General features: G+C 40.0%; 1 protein-coding gene across 1 annotated transcript in view; it reads left to right on the forward strand.

Annotated features, from left to right (window-relative positions):
- Window positions 1-1,282: 1,282 nt before the first annotated feature.
- gucy1a2 (guanylate cyclase 1, soluble, alpha 2) overlaps window positions 1,283-18,251 on the forward strand; it is a 53,595-nt gene continuing 36,626 nt past the window's right edge. The window contains exons 1-4 of the mRNA XM_067451345.1: window positions 1,283-1,938; window positions 8,167-8,228; window positions 11,903-12,018; window positions 16,548-17,356. Coding sequence (XP_067307446.1) covers window positions 1,702-1,938; window positions 8,167-8,228; window positions 11,903-12,018; window positions 16,548-17,356 — 1,224 coding nt within the window. The 5' untranslated portion in view covers window positions 1,283-1,701. The remainder of the gene's footprint in view (window positions 1,939-8,166; window positions 8,229-11,902; window positions 12,019-16,547; window positions 17,357-18,251) is intronic.

Genomic DNA, 18,251 nt, shown 5'->3' on the forward strand with positions numbered 1-18,251 from the left:
TTATATTTTGATTATTATATCTTGGTTATAACGACTAGTGAAGGATCTTGTGACACTGAAGACTGGAGTAATGATTATAAATTCAGCTTTGATCACAGGAATAAATTACTATATATATTCACATAGAAATAAAGCTGTTTTAATTTGTAATAATATTTCAAAATAGTACTGTTTTAACTATTTTTGATTACATAAATGCAGCCTTGGTGAGCAGAAGATACTAAACATTAAAAGCTGCATTATTCATATAGCCTACTTTATTGTCAATAAATAGACTACATTGATGACTTGAAAAACACACATAAAGCATTTATATTTTCGCAATCGTCTGATTGTCGTCGTCACGTTTCATCACTCATAACGATTGTTTTCCTTCAGCTCAGCTACAGCTCCAGAGGTATTGCCTCTACGAATCCGCTTTTGGACTTTCTGTGAGAGCGCGCCCTCCTCATACTTAGATTCGAATAAAATTACAGGTCCTGCATAGATAATTTTTTTGTCTCTTAATTTAAATCTTGATGTATTCACTTTGGTTTCTATGTAAATATATTTGCCCGTGACCTCAAGAAGCGCGCTCTCAACCGAGATTAGAGAAAGCTGTTTTTTAGCGTCCCTGTTAACTTGCCCGCCCTCGCGCAGGTTCGAATCCCGCTCGGAGCGGGTCGACTAGGATCGGTGAGACCCAGTAAAAGTGCGGGGGACGAAAATACATTTTATTAAAAGTGAGGGGGACACGTCCCCCGCGTCCCCCGCGTAATCTACGCCCATGGTAATTCTGCACAGTAATTGACTCAACACCTCAATCCTCATTCATGCCCAAAGTGCGAAGGTGTAGGTCACGCGATTCTCAGGGCGCTTCCGTCCATCTCTATTGATTTTTAATTTTCTTTGAATGAACGTAAACGGAAGACTCTCTGTATGCATCACTTCAAAAGCATTTTGCCCTGTGTCATGAAGCGCACAGAACCGCGTAATAATTCGGATTAATGCATGCATATTTTGATTGTCAAGAAATCCGATTATTAAATAATGGAGTTAGCGCGTAGCATTGCATTCTCGTCCGCGTGAACATAATCTGGATCTGTAACCTGAAATTCCTTTAGTAATAAAAACGCATATACATGCTATGTAAATGTATATGGCCACTGATGGAAAGTGTGACCTGCATTGCTTTGCATACCTCTCTCTCTCTCTCTCTCTCTCTCTCTCTCTCTCTCTCTCTCTCTCTCTCTCTCTCTCTCTCTCTCTCTCTCTCTTTCTGAGGGGAGGGTGTCGAGGCTTTTTGCTGTATGTTAACCGATTGGCTGTTTCTTTAGTTCTGTGCGCCCTGGACGCTGGGATATTTTTCATCTTTACGCGCATCTGAACGCGCGCCTCTCCCAGCGTCAAACCCGCAGAGAGACCCGCACAGACGGACGGACGGACGGATGATGAGGTCCCCGGGGGTCTTTATCGGTCTACGGAGCTGCTGGGTCACCGAGGGGAACGGGATTCGGTAATACGCACACCCCGCTCCATCCCACCCCACACCCACGCTGACAGAATCCGGGCTTTGCGCACTTGGCGATCCGGCGGTCCCTCCAGGAGCCGCTGCTGCATTCGTTCGGGGGTGAGAGAGAGAGAGCGCGCGCGCGCGTCCCGGCTCCGCGATGGTTCCCGTTCACCTGCGCGTCTGATGAGTCCTCCCGCATCGGCAGCAGCATGTCCTCGCGGAAGATCTCCTCCGAATCCTTCAGCTCCATGGGCTCGGACTACCTGGAGAGCCCCGGGGAGGACGGAGAGTGCCCGTTCTCGCGCGTCTTCTGGAACGGCAAGAGCCCAGTGGAGACGCTCTCGTGTCCGTTCGAGGACGCGGCGGTCAGCAGGAGGGTCGCCCGCCGAAAACGCGTCAATCTGGACTCGCTCGGGGAGAGTTTGAGACGCCTCACCTCACCGACGGTACCGAACCTTCCCTTCAACACACACACACAAACACACACACACACACACACACGAGAGACAGATGTTCTCCTCACTAACTCGGCATATTATAAATGACATGGATGTTTAAGCGGCGACATCTGGAATCTAGAGTAGAGCAGAATCTACATCAGTGCATATTCGTATAGTATTGTAATGTATTGTTTAAAGCATATATATATATATATATATATATATATATATATATATATATATATATATATATATATATATATATATATATATATATATATATATATAGTGTATGTTTGTGTTATCTATAGATTGTGTGTAAGGCATAAAGCACATGTTTTCATGGTTATATATGAGCAGCATGCATCAGGGTTAAATGAAGAATTGACAACAGATGGAGTTAGAATCATCATCCCCATCTTTCGAAGCGTTTGCACTAGTGTTAGTAGTCTAGGTGGTGTTGATGAAGAGGAAGATGATGATGAAGATGGGTTTGACTCATGAGAGCAGATGACACGGCGTGTAAATCTCCTCCAAACAGCAGAACCGGTGACAGTGCAGATGTTAGAGAGCTCAATCCTTCAGACCATCTTACATTTAGTGTGTGTGTGTGTGTGTGTGTGTGTGTGTGTGTGTGTGTGTGTGTGTGTGTGTGTGTGTGTGTGTGTGTGTGTGTGTGTGTGTGTGTGTGTGTGTGTGTGTGTGTTTGTGAATGGAGAATCAATGTAAAGCGTGCTGTGTTTGTTCAGGCCCTGCTGTGTGTGTGTGTGTGTGTGTGTGTGTGTCAGCATGTAGTCTAACATATTCATTCCGTCTCATGTGTAGTGTAACAGCGCGGTGCAAAATCAGACGTGTGTGTGTAGGGGCACGATAACCTCTCGGTACACTGGTCCCTGGTGTTTTAGGGCCTCAAAGAAACACACACACACACACACACACTGTACCGCAGAGCTGCCATAGTGCATGTGTATCTGTATCCAGCTCCGCATCAGAATGTTCTTGCCCTGAGATGCACTTTTGTGTGTGTGTGTGTGTGTGTGTGTGTGTGTGTGTGTGTGTGTGTATACTAGAGAGGCACTTGAAAATGTGGTTCATCACTAACCCAACTGCTCCAATGGCACAAATCCAAAATGTGTGTTTTAGCTGGATTATGAGAACACTTGCAAAATGACTTAGTGCTACAATATACGATGCAACCTAAAAAATATCTATTAAAACATAATCTGTTAGTGCTATACGATAATGTTTCATATAGTTAACATGAATGGTCAATGAAAGCATTTATTAATATTGATATTAACATATTAACAACAAATACATTATTAAAATCAAATGTATATTTTAATATTGATACATTTACAGTTATTATAGTTAATACAGTTGTTTTTTTTTATTAACTACCTTTAACAAAGAATAATACATACTGCTCGGGACCATATTGTAAAAAATATTTACAAAATTTTTTATGTCAGCAATTCAAATACAGTATAACAGATTATAGTTATAACATTGGCATGGACTGATCATTAGCAGCTTATGTTTGCATGTGTGTCGACATGATTTCTGTACACTTTGAGGACTAAACAAATCAAATGTTCACTGAACACAACGCTCTTTAGAAGATAGTTATCCTTTGTTGTGTGTGTGTGCGCGTGATAGATTTACATTGTTCAGCTGATGTCTGTAAGGGAAATGAAGCTCTGTTTTAAAGCCGTGAGCTCCTGTATCAGAAACGACACTTCTTCTGCTTCTAGAGCTCGTTTCATCTAGATGAAGATCGACAAAAAATGTCTTGCAACAAGTTCAAATGCTATGAACCGAACAAAAATGTTGATTATGAATATATATTTATATATTTTACTCTGAGAGCAGTTGATATAAATCATTTAGTCGGAAAAGTGCAGTAATATTTGTTAATTGTTTTTTCTAATCATTTTAATGTATTTAGCTTATAGCAATGTTAGCGGCAAACTCTATTGGAGTCAGTGTAGGACAGCGAGTATACAGTACACCACGTTATTAAATGGCTGCATTTATTTGATCATACATACAGTCAAAATTGTAGAATATTATTACAATTGTTTCTCTGTGAATATATAGTAAAGTGTGATTTATTCCTGTGATCAAAGCTGGATTTATCATCATTACTCCAGTCTTCAGAGTCACATGATCCTTCACTAATCATTCTCAAATGAGGATTTATGATTACTATCAGTGTTCATATTTCTGTATTAGCTGATATATTATTATTTTTCTGGATTATTTAATGAATAGAGAGTTCTAAAGAATATAACTTATTTGAAATGGAATCTTTTGTAAGATTATAAACGTCTTCACTCTCACTTTTCATTGGTTCAGCGTGTCCTTAATTAATGAAATTATTAAAAGCTTTAAAAAAAAATTTGCTTCAGTTCTAACAGGAGCATTTGACTAAGAAATTGAGTTTAGACTCAATCTGGATAGACGTCACTGTATGAATTAAATATCCACTGAAGTTACTCAGTCAGGAGCAGGGAGGGTTTGCTTGTCTCTTGTTGTTTGATTAGCATTAAAGGTGCACTATGTAGTATTTTTGCAGTAAAATATCCAAAAACCACTAGGCCAGTGTTATATATTTTGTTCAGTTGAGTACCTACAATATCCCAAATGTTTCCAACTATTTGTAAATTGTGAGAAAATTGCTATTTTAACTAAAGACCGGGACGTGTCAGCATAGCGTTTGAGGAAGTCGCCTGTCAATCGCGTCATATCTGAGCTACCCTCGGTTTCGGGTTTTATTTGGCAAAAGCGCTTTACTCTTAGGCCGGAGACACACTGCAAGCATGGCGTTTCTGCTGCGTGTCAGTTGCGGGGCGGCTGTCTGGCGTTTTCTCTGTCTTTGCACACCAGAAGCGTATCTGACGCGGCGCTGCTGCTGCTATTGATGTACAGGGAAGCCCTATACTTCATGTTAAATATAAATATATTGCCTATTGATACAGCAAAGACAACGTCTGCAGTCGCCTATTGACCATACATATCTATGCTATTGACAGCAAAATAGGCTACACAATATTTCGTTCTGTATTGACAGGTTTAATATTTCAAAATCAATAATTATGTTGTTTTTTATTATTACAAGTAGGCCTATATCTGCATTTATGTTAACCTACAGACTTTCAAACATGAAAATGTCATTTATTAATATGTATTCGTGTCAAAACGGCATATAAACATCTTTTCCTATGCTATTTTGCCTAGAAACGCTTCCAACACGCTCGCGTGTCGCTTGAAAAAATAGGCATCTCTTCTATTTGAAGCATGCACGCGTTTTCCGCGCGGCTCGGACCGCCCGTGAGCCGCGCGGCTGACGCAGGCAGTATGCAAGCTCTAACCGGTTAACATGGGAGCCGAAATAAAAACGGACACGCCACGCAGCCGAGACGCTCACGGCACGCTTGCAGTGTGTCCCTGGCCTTAGCAGTGTGAACAAGTGAACGCATAGAGGAACGCCATAACATCATTTTCAACACTCTTAAATGTATCTAATATGATAAACAGAGCTGCTATCTAATATGATAAACAATCATGACCGGAAACGCATAAGTCCGCGCGACTGTGTCCCGTCCCGTCATAATAAAAGTCCCGGTACTCGCGAGGCGTGTGTGTGTGTAACAATCGCTCCAGCGGCCGTGCTCAGCTCCTCAACACTCGGTCCTGCTCTGCTTCACTACAGTAACGTTAATAACCAATCGCTCCAGCGGCCGTGCTCAGCTCCTCAACACTCGGTCCTGCTCTGCTTCACTACAGTAACGTTAATAACCGCATCCATCAACATGATTTCTGCCCGAGTCCTATTTTCCACCGGCTGTGAGGTGAAGACCACATGTCCCAAGATGCTGCGCTCACACTTTGTATCATCAAACTACGCCTTTGTTTAGAATAGGCGCCCTCCAGTGGACGGAAAGTTGCATAGTGCACCTTTAACGACACACACATCAGCAGGTTTAGCACACAAAAAAAAGCGTAACGCCTGATGGTGATGCTGTGCTCTGGGAATGAGTGAGACCATAGGCTGTCAATGGAGGAGAGGCTTCAAAACGCTGAATAAACCACTTTTGTGAGGAAATAGCTCCTCATTTAATGAAACGACAGCCCATCGCAAATCTTCAACATGTTTGCTCTTAAACATTAGTTTTGGATTGAGTTTACACTGAAAAATTTAGTTTTATAAGAGAAGTCAGGGACAGGTATAAGTCAGTTCTCATTCATTTCTACGGAATCTGCAAACAGTGTTGTCGAGGCTGTAACGTGATTGGTTATCAACGCACATGTGATCCAGGCTAGCCTTTTCTCCAGTGTTAGAGCCACGGACCCTCGAAAAACGGTTTATGGGAACTTAATACACAACTGATGTGTTTATGTGAACCTTGTGTATTTGACAGTTTTAGCACAATAAGACTGAGAGCCGGCGCTGTGTGTGTGCGCTTCGGGTGAGTAAAAAGCGTTTGTGTGTGCATTATTATGTAAAACTTGCAAGGTTTGTGTTTTTTCTCATGCTGATATTGTGTGAGTGTGTGTGTGTGTGTGTGTGTGTGTGTGTGTGTGTGTGTGTGTGTGTGTGTGTGTGTGTGTGTGTGTGTGTGTGTGTGTGTGTGTGTGTGTGGTCAGTGAACATCAAGGTCACTGTCATGGGAATTTGTTTCAGACCCACAGTTTAATGTGACGGGTCACACAGAATCAGTCTCTTTCTCTCACACACACACAGTCATGTTACATCCCAAACCAGAAAGAGAGAGAAAACGCAAGAAATTCAAAATTTTTGCACAAAGAAAATCAAGACAATAAAGAGTTTTCCACTGCACTAAATCAACAATCAAGCTAATTTCCTCCCACATTCTCATAACCATAATGCAATTTACTGCAATTCTTATGATTCTCTGCGGTGTTATGTTAGTATAAATCAGGTTTAGTATCGAGTGTGTGTGTGTGTGTGAGAGAGAGGCTGAGAGATCACTAAAGCAGATTTGAACAGGTAAAGCTGGATTTGAGCTATTAAGAGCTTTCCTGAAATGAGGAGGATTGTGATTGGTACTTTGTTGCCGTGGTAGCGTGATAAAGGCAGTTGATTGGATAAGGCTTAAGAGTGTATTCTATTACAGGTAGATCAGCACTGTAAATCCCTTTAAAAAGGGCCAGCACAAACCAAATCCAATAGAGGCGATCGGTTTACCATCAGCTTTTACTCCCTTCAAGAAACACGGAATTGGTTTAATTAGTTACAAGTTAATCTGCAGCTTTGAGGAACTTCGATAGAGTGCATTAGTGTCCGACCAAAGTATTTTTTCCCCCATTCATTTCTCCCGTTGGGATTTTCAGGAAGTCATTAAACTCCAATCATCTACAAGATGAATCATAACATTACAAACTTTGATTTGCAACAAAAAAGTATTTGAAAATCATACAAAAAGAGAAAGGCACTAGACCGTTAACAATAACTACAATCCCATGATGCATTGCAAATAGCATAATTGAGTTGAAAACGATAGAAAAATATAAAACTAAGCACTTAAAAATGTCTTTTCAGTTAATTGCAAAATATCCATATATTTACAAATATTTCAGGTCGATTCGATTACATCATTGAGTTATTCATGAAAGTGGGCGGAGCTCAGAAAGCTTGTGCTAGTTCCGACTCTTTGATTGGTGTATTTTCTGCACAGCATCATGGGTAATGTAGTTTTTCACCACCAATTCCACTGTTAAACATGATTATTTTAAAACTAAGTTGAAATAATGTGATCTGACGGCTTCAACAGAAGAAAAATCTAGCGATTAAAAGCCTCGTAACTCACAGTAAGGCTGTCTTTAAAGGTTTATAAGTTATTGTTCAAAATCTATTTCCCTATGGAGAAAATGAATGGAGTTTTTACTTCCGAAGCCCGACTGTTTCTGTTTTCATGTGGTAAGTTTCACACGCAATTACAACTTGAAACGTACTCCAATCATTTTTACAATGTACATTTTTATCTTGCATCCCTGAGTTTCCATTGGGAGATGTGTCTTGGTTCTTGATTGTGTTGCGTCTGATGTTTTGGGTTTGGTTTAACGAGATCCCGGGAAAGGAGACGGGACGTGCGTGTTTGGGCTGGTGTGATGAGAGCACTATTGTTCACCAGTTTAATGTGTCTTTGTACTGTCACTCGTGAATCTGGGTCGAGCAACTTCTGACTGCATTGTTTTTCTTCTTTTTAGACCCAGACAATTCAGCTGGCCCTGCAGAGAACAGTGGAGTTTCACAGACAGAGAGACATCAGGTAGATCCACACACACACAATGGCCCTCATTTATCAATCTTGCGTAGAAACGGGTGTATATGTTGGCGTAAGATTATGCTTACACTCCTCTCACCACCTGATTTATGAAGCTGTGCGTACCTCTGCAATCCAGGTGTCCGTGATAAATGTGGCGGCTGAAAACGATCGCCATTAGAATAACACGCCCCTATATGTTCAAGTCTCTGCCTCCCCCACGCCCTCATTTTACGCCATGGACAAACAGAAGACTAGCCTGATAAGCCTGACCCACATCAGGATGTTGGGTCTGGAAACTCACCATTGACGGCTCAATCCGAGGGGCGGATAAACGGTTGTCTTTCAAACTCCCTCTGCACGCGATAGGATAGCGCTACACCAACCAGAGCAACGAAGGTGAAGCAGAGCTCGCTGACAGATTAAACATTCAGCTTATCCGGTCGGCTAAACTCCGAACACATCTTCCCTTCTTAAGAATGACTTCAGTGCCGTTCTTTGTTCTTTTCTCAGAGAAAAGCTTAACTCCAAGTCTTCCAGAGTCGCGGTCAAAGCTGATTCGAAAGACCGCCGTTCGCCAGTTTCTGTGTTTACTAGAAGCACGCAAACGCAACTCGGCTGTCATTATGGCCCCGCCCACCGACTCTATACACGATGTGATTGGGCCATCCAGATTGTGAGGAATACAGCTTAGAAGGGTATTGAGAGTTCCTAGACGACACTTGCGGGCAAGTTAAATTTGCTGCCGCTAGGGTGCGTCTAGATTTCTAGGCTAACAGAAGACGGAAAAGAAGCGAAACTTCTCCGACGTTGAGATTGGGCGCGTCTCAATCATCTGACTAGTCCACTAGTCAGGGCACGGATTAGGACATAAGTCAATGGGCTGACTCCCTGATCAGTGCCCTGACTAGTGGACTAGTGAGATGATTGAGACGCACCCATCGAGATCACTAGGGAAGTGGAAAAAATGAAATTGTTTTATTTGGGAGTTTAAAGAGTGAGGTTAAAGGCACCCACAAAAACAAAATATGGACCAAAATTACGAGTATTGTTAATAGTGTGGAGGTTGAGAAGCGCACTCCAGCAGTTTAAATTGCATTATTTTACAGAACATGTTTTGAAACAATTAGCATTTAATTTCGTATCACGGCACATATTGGGGTGTACAATAGTGATGATGTGATGTGGAGTACCATTTATTCACATTAATAATTGTATGACAATTTGTAAGATACTTCTTCTTCTTATCATTATTATTAATGACGCTTATTGTTATTTAGAAGAAGAATGTCGTTATTATTTATTTTATTATTTAAAATAAGAAGATTGTCATTTTTATTATTTTGTCAGTCTGAATTATTTCAGTCCCAGTCCGGGCGCAGCTGTCGGGCCTAACCCTGAACCGTCAGATAATGCGCACAGGCTCGCAACTGGAGGAATACATATGCCTTGAAAACAAATAAAGTTACACAAAGTAAACATTGAAGTCTATGGTGCACAAAAATAAACACTGAAGTTTATAATGTTTTTTTTACAGTGGGTCATATCCTTGTCAGTGCGTTTTGTGGTGTTAGGAATTGTTTTTCTGCGTATTTTTGCACTAACTCCAAACGTACGTACACCACCTACTGAGCTGGCTTAGGATTTGAGCGTGTGTGTGTGTGTGTGTGTGCGTACACCACCTCCTGAGCTGGCGTAGGATTTGAGCGTGCCGTACGCCAACGTCCATATTGATAAATCTCAAAGTCACCGTGGGTTTGGGTGTACGCAAGGTGTACGCTGGAAATTTGGTGTACGCACTTTTGATAAATGAGGGCCATTGTCCCTGAGAGGAATCACATCGCTTTCATCTCACAGTTTCTCTAGACAGCACTGAGTGAAGAACAAAGAGAATACTGAAGAGTCGTACTTTCCACATTGTTTTATAGCACTATACAGATTCGCACTTGGGTTTTTTAGATTTTAGGTTTTTTTTGTGGTGTGAAACTTGGTAAAGGTTTTGGCATTTGCTATGTGAACACACCAAAAACTGGACATGATTTGAAAAGGTTAAATGGTCCTGAAAAAATAGCCACACTTGTATTGTTCGTAGTCAAGAATGAGTGCATTAGAATTGACTGTGAGTTGAATTTCGCATTTGGTACTGCGCACAAACACATTGTTACTGAAAGCAAATTTTTTGAGATATAAACTTCAAATTTGCAACAGAACTTGTTTAGATTTATGGCTTGTATTGTCTAAGTTTTAGAGTAAAATGTGTTTTGGAAAACATATTTATAGCTCTATACAGATTCAATCTTGTTTTTGTTTTTTTAGATCGGACTGGTGTGAAACTTAATGTAAAGTTTTTGGCAAACTGGACATGATTTGAAAAGGTTAAATGGTCCTGAAAAAATAGTCACAATTGTATTAATCGTGGTCAAAAATGAGCACATTGCAAATTAATTTGAGGCAAATTTTCACTAGTAGAAGCATTTGGTACTATACACAAACCTTTTCCTGAAAGCTCATTTTTTTAAGATATCAAAATAACATTTGGAACTTGTTTAGATTTATGGCTTTGATTTTCTAAGTTTTAGAGTCAAACATGTTTTGGAAAAAATATATATTTTGTATAAAAATTGAAAATGGTGTTTTTAAGTAAAATTCTATAATTTTTTTAAGTTAGCTTTTTTTGAACTTTTTTCACTTTAGTAATAATCTGTCAAGTGTCGTCTTTAAAAAGAGACTGAACTTCAGTCTGTGCTCTAAACATTCAAGATTCATGACGGTTTAAGCTGGACATTTCTCAAAGAGGGAATAAATGGATTATAACAACTGCATAAATGTAATACAGGACCATTAAATCCCCTAAAAATAGAAACATTAAATATAAAGCATTATCAAACTAAAGGATAGTACATTAATTTAATTGAAATAAAAACAAAGGTCATTTTAAACCACCACAAGAAGAGCACCAGAGGGTTTAAATGGATTTAATTTAATGCGATCCAAAAATACCTAAACAAATTGATCAGCTTTGAACACTAAGATATAATGATTTATCATTTCAAACCCAACAGACATTTTAAGTTTTGGTCTATTGCTTGTAAAGTGTATGTGTTATCTTTCTTTAACAATAAATTACTTTGTACAAAAATTTTGTACAAATGCAATGATATTTGATACACACTAAAGCAAATCTCCACTATGTGCAACTGTATTATCACCCAGCTCATTATATAAGGTTTTATATTCTGTATGTCCAACTGTATTCACATACACCCAGTATAAAGCCTTGTATATTACATAGCAAATTTCAACAGTTTGATTACTTGTATTGGAAAATGTAGACTATATTATCACCCAGCTCTAATCTGCTAAATGTGACTGTAAGGCATTAAGATTTTATAAACATTAATATCATAGTATAAACAATAATATCAGACACTGTGTATTGTTAAAAGTGCTACACAAATAAATTTGACGTGACTTGACATGACATGCAAACATTTTAATAAGTGTGACTGACGTGTTCAAATACTTTTTGGGGCCGTCATCTCAACATTTGTCTCATTTGTTTATTTTTATTCTTCGGAATTATACGAGAATTATCTTAATATTTTGTATATTTTTGGTAACTAACTTTTTAAAACACAAGTTTACCCTGGTAAATGTTAATCAAAATCTCTCTCACACAGTGGACAAGATTTTGTACGAAGCTTGTCGGACGAGCAGAAGTGTTTGTTTGAGAACTCGCGCTGCGACAGCCAGACTGACATCTCAGGAATACTGAAGTACACAGCAACTATTTTAGGTAAGTGCACCAGGGATATTATTGTTAATTAAAGCTTTAAAGGGGAACTTATGGCCCGTTTTGAAGATGTATTATAAGTCTCAGTGTTCCTAGAATGTGTATGTGAAGTTTCAGCTCAAAATACCTCCAGATCATTGATTATATCATGTTGTAAATGGCCATTTTTGAGTGGAAGGAAAAACATGCTTTTTTGTGCATGTGTCTTTAAATGCAAATGAGCTATTTCTCCCCGCCCCTTTCAAGAAGAGGGTGGGGCCTGTACAGCTCGTGCCACACTGCCAAAAACGAAAACATCCGTTTGGTTTTGATGATCATCTCTGTCACGCTTAAGGGACATTTGAGTTCTTTATCATCATGAGAGTTTATTATCAGCATGTGTTTTAAAGTCATATTAGTCTAAATTTATGGTTTTCTGAGCACACTCACCCAAAGCACACACAAAGACGGGGTGTCCTGTGAGTATTAAACTAAGTTCTCTTTCACGTCTTATAATGCTTGAACTGTGTTTTTGACATAACCTTGTGTGGATTTGACAGAGTTCATTTAAACACGGTCGGTTATGTCTGTGAATGTAAGCAGCAAGTAGATAGATAGATAGATAGATAGATAGATAGATAGATAGATAGATAGATAGATAGATAGATAGATAGATAGATAGATAGATAGATAGATAGATAGATAGATAGATAGATAGATAGATAGATAGATAGATAGATAGATAGATAGATAGTAAAATGAACAAAATCCCTCTGCTCTTGACTGAATGTTAAATACTGGCAAGGAGATTAACATGGCGGACTGTGTACAGCTCACTGAGGGGAGGGGCTATGCTAATAGGGCGGAGTCAGTCAGTAGTTATGGGCGGGGCCTATGCATATGTGACGTGACATTGGAGCACATCCCTGAATGGCTGATTATGCACAAGAGGATCATGCAGAACACTAGATACCATTTAATCGTGATATTTGTTGGAAAGCTATGGTAATTTAAACAGTAATCGACACCTTTTTTGTGTTTTCCCTGGGCGGGATGATTTAAATGAGGAACATTATGACTCCACAAGATCCGCCGGAAACATTGTGTTGTAGTCCAAATTAGCCGCTCGCTGTAGTTCTTAGAAAGCGGATTCTGTTAAATAAAATATCTCCCTTTGTTGTGGACTTTGAGCTTTGTAAAATTTCAGATCTAACGCAAATAATAACTTTTATAATGATGAAGAGCTGTAAGGTCACGTGAGCGTGACTGCAGTAGAGATGATCATCTAAACTAAACGGTGTTTTAGCTTTTTGGCAGAGTATCGGAGGAATTAGCTAAACAGGCTCCGTCCTCTTCTGGAAAGGGGGCGGGGAGCAGCAGCTCATTTGCATTTAAAGATACACACAAAAACAGCATGTTTTTCCCTCCACTCAAAAATGGGCATTTACAACATGGTGTAATAAATGATCTTTGAGCTGAAACTTCACAGGTGCATTCTGGGGACACCTGAGACTTATATTACATCTTTTAAAAAGGGACATAAAATGTCATGCATGCTTCATAGTAAATATTCTGCATGTCTAATGCGTACACAAATATGCACGTGACTTTTTATGTTTTCGCATTAAGTGGTCTCATTATTTGTCACGATATTTCGATCAAATCGTGCAGCTCTAGTTCACGTACAGACACACTCACTCCCGGCAAAACTTTGACCTCAATACACACACTCTCTGACACTAGCGCACACTTTCCTAAAAAACCACTCCATTGCTGCAGTCTCCATTCCCGAGCTGTTGCTAAGATACTAACTCTGCCATCCCTAACGAGAACACGTTTATAAATAAACCCCAATGAGCCATTTGAACTGAGCCCTGCCCAGCCAAAGCTACTGCGCATCTCGCTGTAATGCAGCAGAGCAGCGTCGCTGGTGCTGCAGATATTGATCCGTACGGGAATCGATGGATTCACTGGGGGGCCAGACCTTTAACTTTTTTGTAAAAACAATGTAAAAGCATGTTTATAAAACAGACACTTCTGCTAAATACAGACTCCATGAGCCATGTTCAATCCGGTGACTTTAACTTCCATGTACTAACATTTTAATTAATCATTTGATACGATGCACTTATTGTGTGCATACATGTTTTTACATTGTACTTACATTTAAAAAAATACCTGCATGTAATTACATCTGTAATTAATTTTGAATTGTAATTACACAGTTCACACTTCCTTTACACCTAACCCTACCCTTAAACTGACCCATATCACCCAATCTGTCCCGAACTCTACCCGTATCCCACCTCAATATCAGCTGAGGTGTTTTGGAATACAATTTTAACATAGCAAATACATCGTACTTATTTTTTGATGTAAGTACATAGTACTTAAAGGTGCACTATGTAGTATTTTTGCAGTAAAATATCCAAAAACCACTAGGCCGGTGTTATATATTTTGTTCAGTTGATTACTTACAATATCCCAAATGTTTCCAACTATTTGTAAATTGTGAGAAAATTGCTTTTTTTACTAAGGACCGGGACGTGTCAGCATAGCGTTTAAAGGGAGTCGCCTGTCAATCACGTCATATCTGCGCTACCCTCGGTTTCGGGTTTTACTTGGCAGAAGCGCTTTACTCTTAGCAGTGTGAACAAGTGAAGGCACAGAGGAACGTCATAACATCATTTTAAACACTCTTAAATCTAATCTGATAAACAGAGCTGCATTACCTCATAATCATAACCGGAAGAGCGGATCAGTGCAGGTGCCCGGCGACTGTGTCCTGTCCCGTCATAATAAAAGTCTCGGTACTCACGAGGCGTGTGTTTGTGTAACAATCGCTCCAGCGGCCGTGCTCAGCTCCTCAACACTCGGTCCTGCTCTGCTTCACTACAGTAACGTTAATAATCACATCCATCAGCATGATTTCTGCCATGTCCCAAGATGCTGCGATCACACTTTGCGTCATCAAACTACACATTTGTTTAGAATAGGCGCCCTCCAGTGGACGGAAAGTTGCATAGTGCACCTTTAAGGCCACCCAATATAAAGTGAGGCCATAATAATCTGTGACTATGGTCCATATTAAAACACCAAATTGCTACGATTATAAAAGCAGCGTGGCGATGTGCTGTTTTTACCTCTCAAGTGTTGTATTACTCTTATTAAAAGGTTACTGCATTATAAAAAAGTGAATTCATTTAAGTGTACACCACTGTTCAAAAGTCTGCAGTCTTTGTGTAGACGTCAGATTTTTGAGTGGCTTTCAGGACGGGTGGCAGCCCTCTGAAAACTCTCCTATAGTCGCCATGGGAGAAATTATATTTATTTTGATAAATGGGGGGGGATGCATTTCTGTAACCCACAGTTGTAACAAATGTGGCGAGATGAAAATAATGGTCATGATAAACATGGTAGAGCTCCTAATGTGAACTAATCGTGTTGACAACACCATTTTTTTTTAACTATTTAATGTATTATTTATTTATTTACTTATTTTTTATATTGTTACCATTTTATTGACTCTATTGATTGTTGCTAGCATGTTTAACACATCGCAAGCCTAAATTAGCATTTTGATAACTTGGTTTAACATCGTAAGCCTGAATTAGCATGTTGTTAACATGTTTAACATTTTGCTAACATGGATTTGCACATTGTTAACGTTTTAACACATTGCTAGCATTATTTAACACTTGGCTAACATGAATTAACATGTTGCTAGCATGTTTAACACACTGCTAGCTTAAATTAGCATCATTTAACAGATTGTTAACATGTTTAACATTTTGCTAACATGAATTGACATGTTGTTAACATTTTTAACGCATTGCTAGCATGAGTTAAAAATTGGATAACATAAATTAACATTTTACCAGCATTTTGTTTAACATTTTGTTAGTATCTTTTAGCACATTGTATGAATTAGCCTGTTTTATCACATTGTTAACATTAATAGCTAGCTAATTAAAAGCTAATTAGCTAGCATTCATTTGCATGTTTCTAACATCAGTTAGCATGTGGCTAGCATACATTTTCATTTTGTTAGCATGAATTAGCATTTTTCTAGCATGTTCTAAGGTAGTTGCTAGTCAGGAATTTCTGAAGGTCGTAGCCAAGTTTGGTGGTTGTAGCTTGAAAGCTTTAGGAGATACTGTTCAAATGTCGCCTTTAGCTTGGCTTGCTCAGTTGGGGACACCAAAATTGGGGACACCGATCTAAGTTATTCAACTAAATATCCAAATAAAATTAATTTATTAGGTCTTAATTAATTCTATAAACTATAATACTGATCTGCCAACATTATCGCTATATGATGAATTAAAATAAACTGATAACATCTCTTTTTTTTCAGAACGACTGTACAGCCGAATCAAATTCTGTTGTAATATTGTCCTCTTTAACACTGTGAAGCTGCTTTGAAACAATTGTCATTGTAAAAGCGCTTTATGAATAAAGTTGACTTGACTTCAGAAGAAGTTGTTTAAATAGTAAATACTAAATGGTAATGTATTTTCACTGGAACTAATTTTTTGCATTATTTTGCGCAGGTGTGGACTTTGCCACCATTCGGGGCCGATTCGGGGAGGAATTCTTTGGTTTGTGTCTGGAGGAGAACGAGAGGGTTCTGCGAGCGCTCGGCGGGAACCTGCAGGACTTCTTCAACGGTTTCGATGCTCTTCTAGAACACATCAGGACGTCCTGCGGCCGTCGAGCTTCGTCCGAGGCTCCCTCTTTTCTATGCAAAGACGCTCCTCAGAAAAAGGAGGAGCTGAATGCGGAGAGCGGCGGAGGACGGACTCTTCTCCTCCACTGCTTCAACCCCGACCCTACCGTGGGCGTGGCCATGCCGGGATTGATTCGAGCTGCCGCTAGGCGCATTTACCAATCAGATGTTTTAGTGGAGGAAGCCCCTCCCACATGGCTGCACACAGCCAATGAGGACGGCGAGCTCTCGGCGGACTCCTCCCCCTCGTCATCTCCATCTCCACCGTCCTCTTCATCCCCTGCCTGTTTGTCCTTCCTCATTCGAGAGGTTCGGACTCAACCCGTGCCCTCGTCAGCGCACCCTCGCCAGCTATCCCGCTCGCCGTTGGATTTGCGCATCGGCCTGAGCACGTTTTGCCGGGCCTTTCCCTTCCACCTGGTGCTGGGACCCAACATGGAGGTTCTGCAGGTCGGGGAGGGACTCCGGAAACAGGCCAAAAGCGAGCCGCACCGGACACTCACATTCTGCAACAGCTTTGAACTGGTGTCTCCAAGAATTCCCTGTTCCTTCCAGAACATTCTCCTTCGGCTTTCCACACCGTTCACCATCCGCACACGACCAGACGGATCGGCACTGGACGGCAGAGAGAAGGTAAGAGTGGGATCTTAAGGTCCTTAATACATGTTGTTGTTGTTGTTTTTACATTGAATCAGACTGTTAATGATTCATTAAAAAGAACGAGTCTAAAATTCAGTTCAGGGATCATTGGCTCAGATTCTAGCCATTAGAAAAAAAACAGACATGTTGCCAACGTTTTATCACATTGCTAGCATGATTCAACACTTGGCTAACTTGAATTAGCATGTTGTTAGCATTATTTAACACATTGCTAACATGTTTTAAGCAAGTGGCAACCTCCCCCAGTTTCTGTTGAAGCCAATAAGGAAGTGACTTAAACTGCAATTCCTCGACTGGCTCCAGAAGGAGCAGAATCTCATTGAGTCCTATGTTAAAATTCCCAACTTAACAGCAGTAAAAAACATGTTTACAGCCTGCTACAAATTGTGGTTTTGGTCTATATGGCTAATTTTGCTCTTCATGACAACTATTAGGGGGGTGAATTTTTTGTATACCTCATTCGTGTACATTATATAAAGCCTTAAAGTTCTGCATAAGTAAGGGCGTGGCCACTTTGAGTGAAAGGTGGATAGCCATTTATCCGCCGTCTGTTAGTCATTGTGTCACCTAAGCTCCGCCCACGTCTCGCCTCTTTGCCCATTGTCAGTTATTCAGGCGTGACACGCGATGCAACGGCCGGATCGTCTCTACTTTACGCTTCAGAACGGCTCATTGGAATCCTATGAAGTGACGTTACAGACACTACGTTCATATTTTTTCACAGTCTATGGTTTTAACATGTTTGCTAACATTAATTGGCATTTTGATAATGGTTTTTTATTACATTGCTAGCATGATTTAACACTTGGCTAACATGAAATAGCATGTTGTTATCATTATTTATCACATTGCTAACATTAATTTGCCT

This window comes from Pseudorasbora parva, chromosome 8 (genome assembly GCF_024679245.1).
Source record: "Pseudorasbora parva isolate DD20220531a chromosome 8, ASM2467924v1, whole genome shotgun sequence".
Lineage (NCBI taxonomy): Eukaryota > Metazoa > Chordata > Actinopteri > Cypriniformes > Gobionidae > Pseudorasbora > Pseudorasbora parva.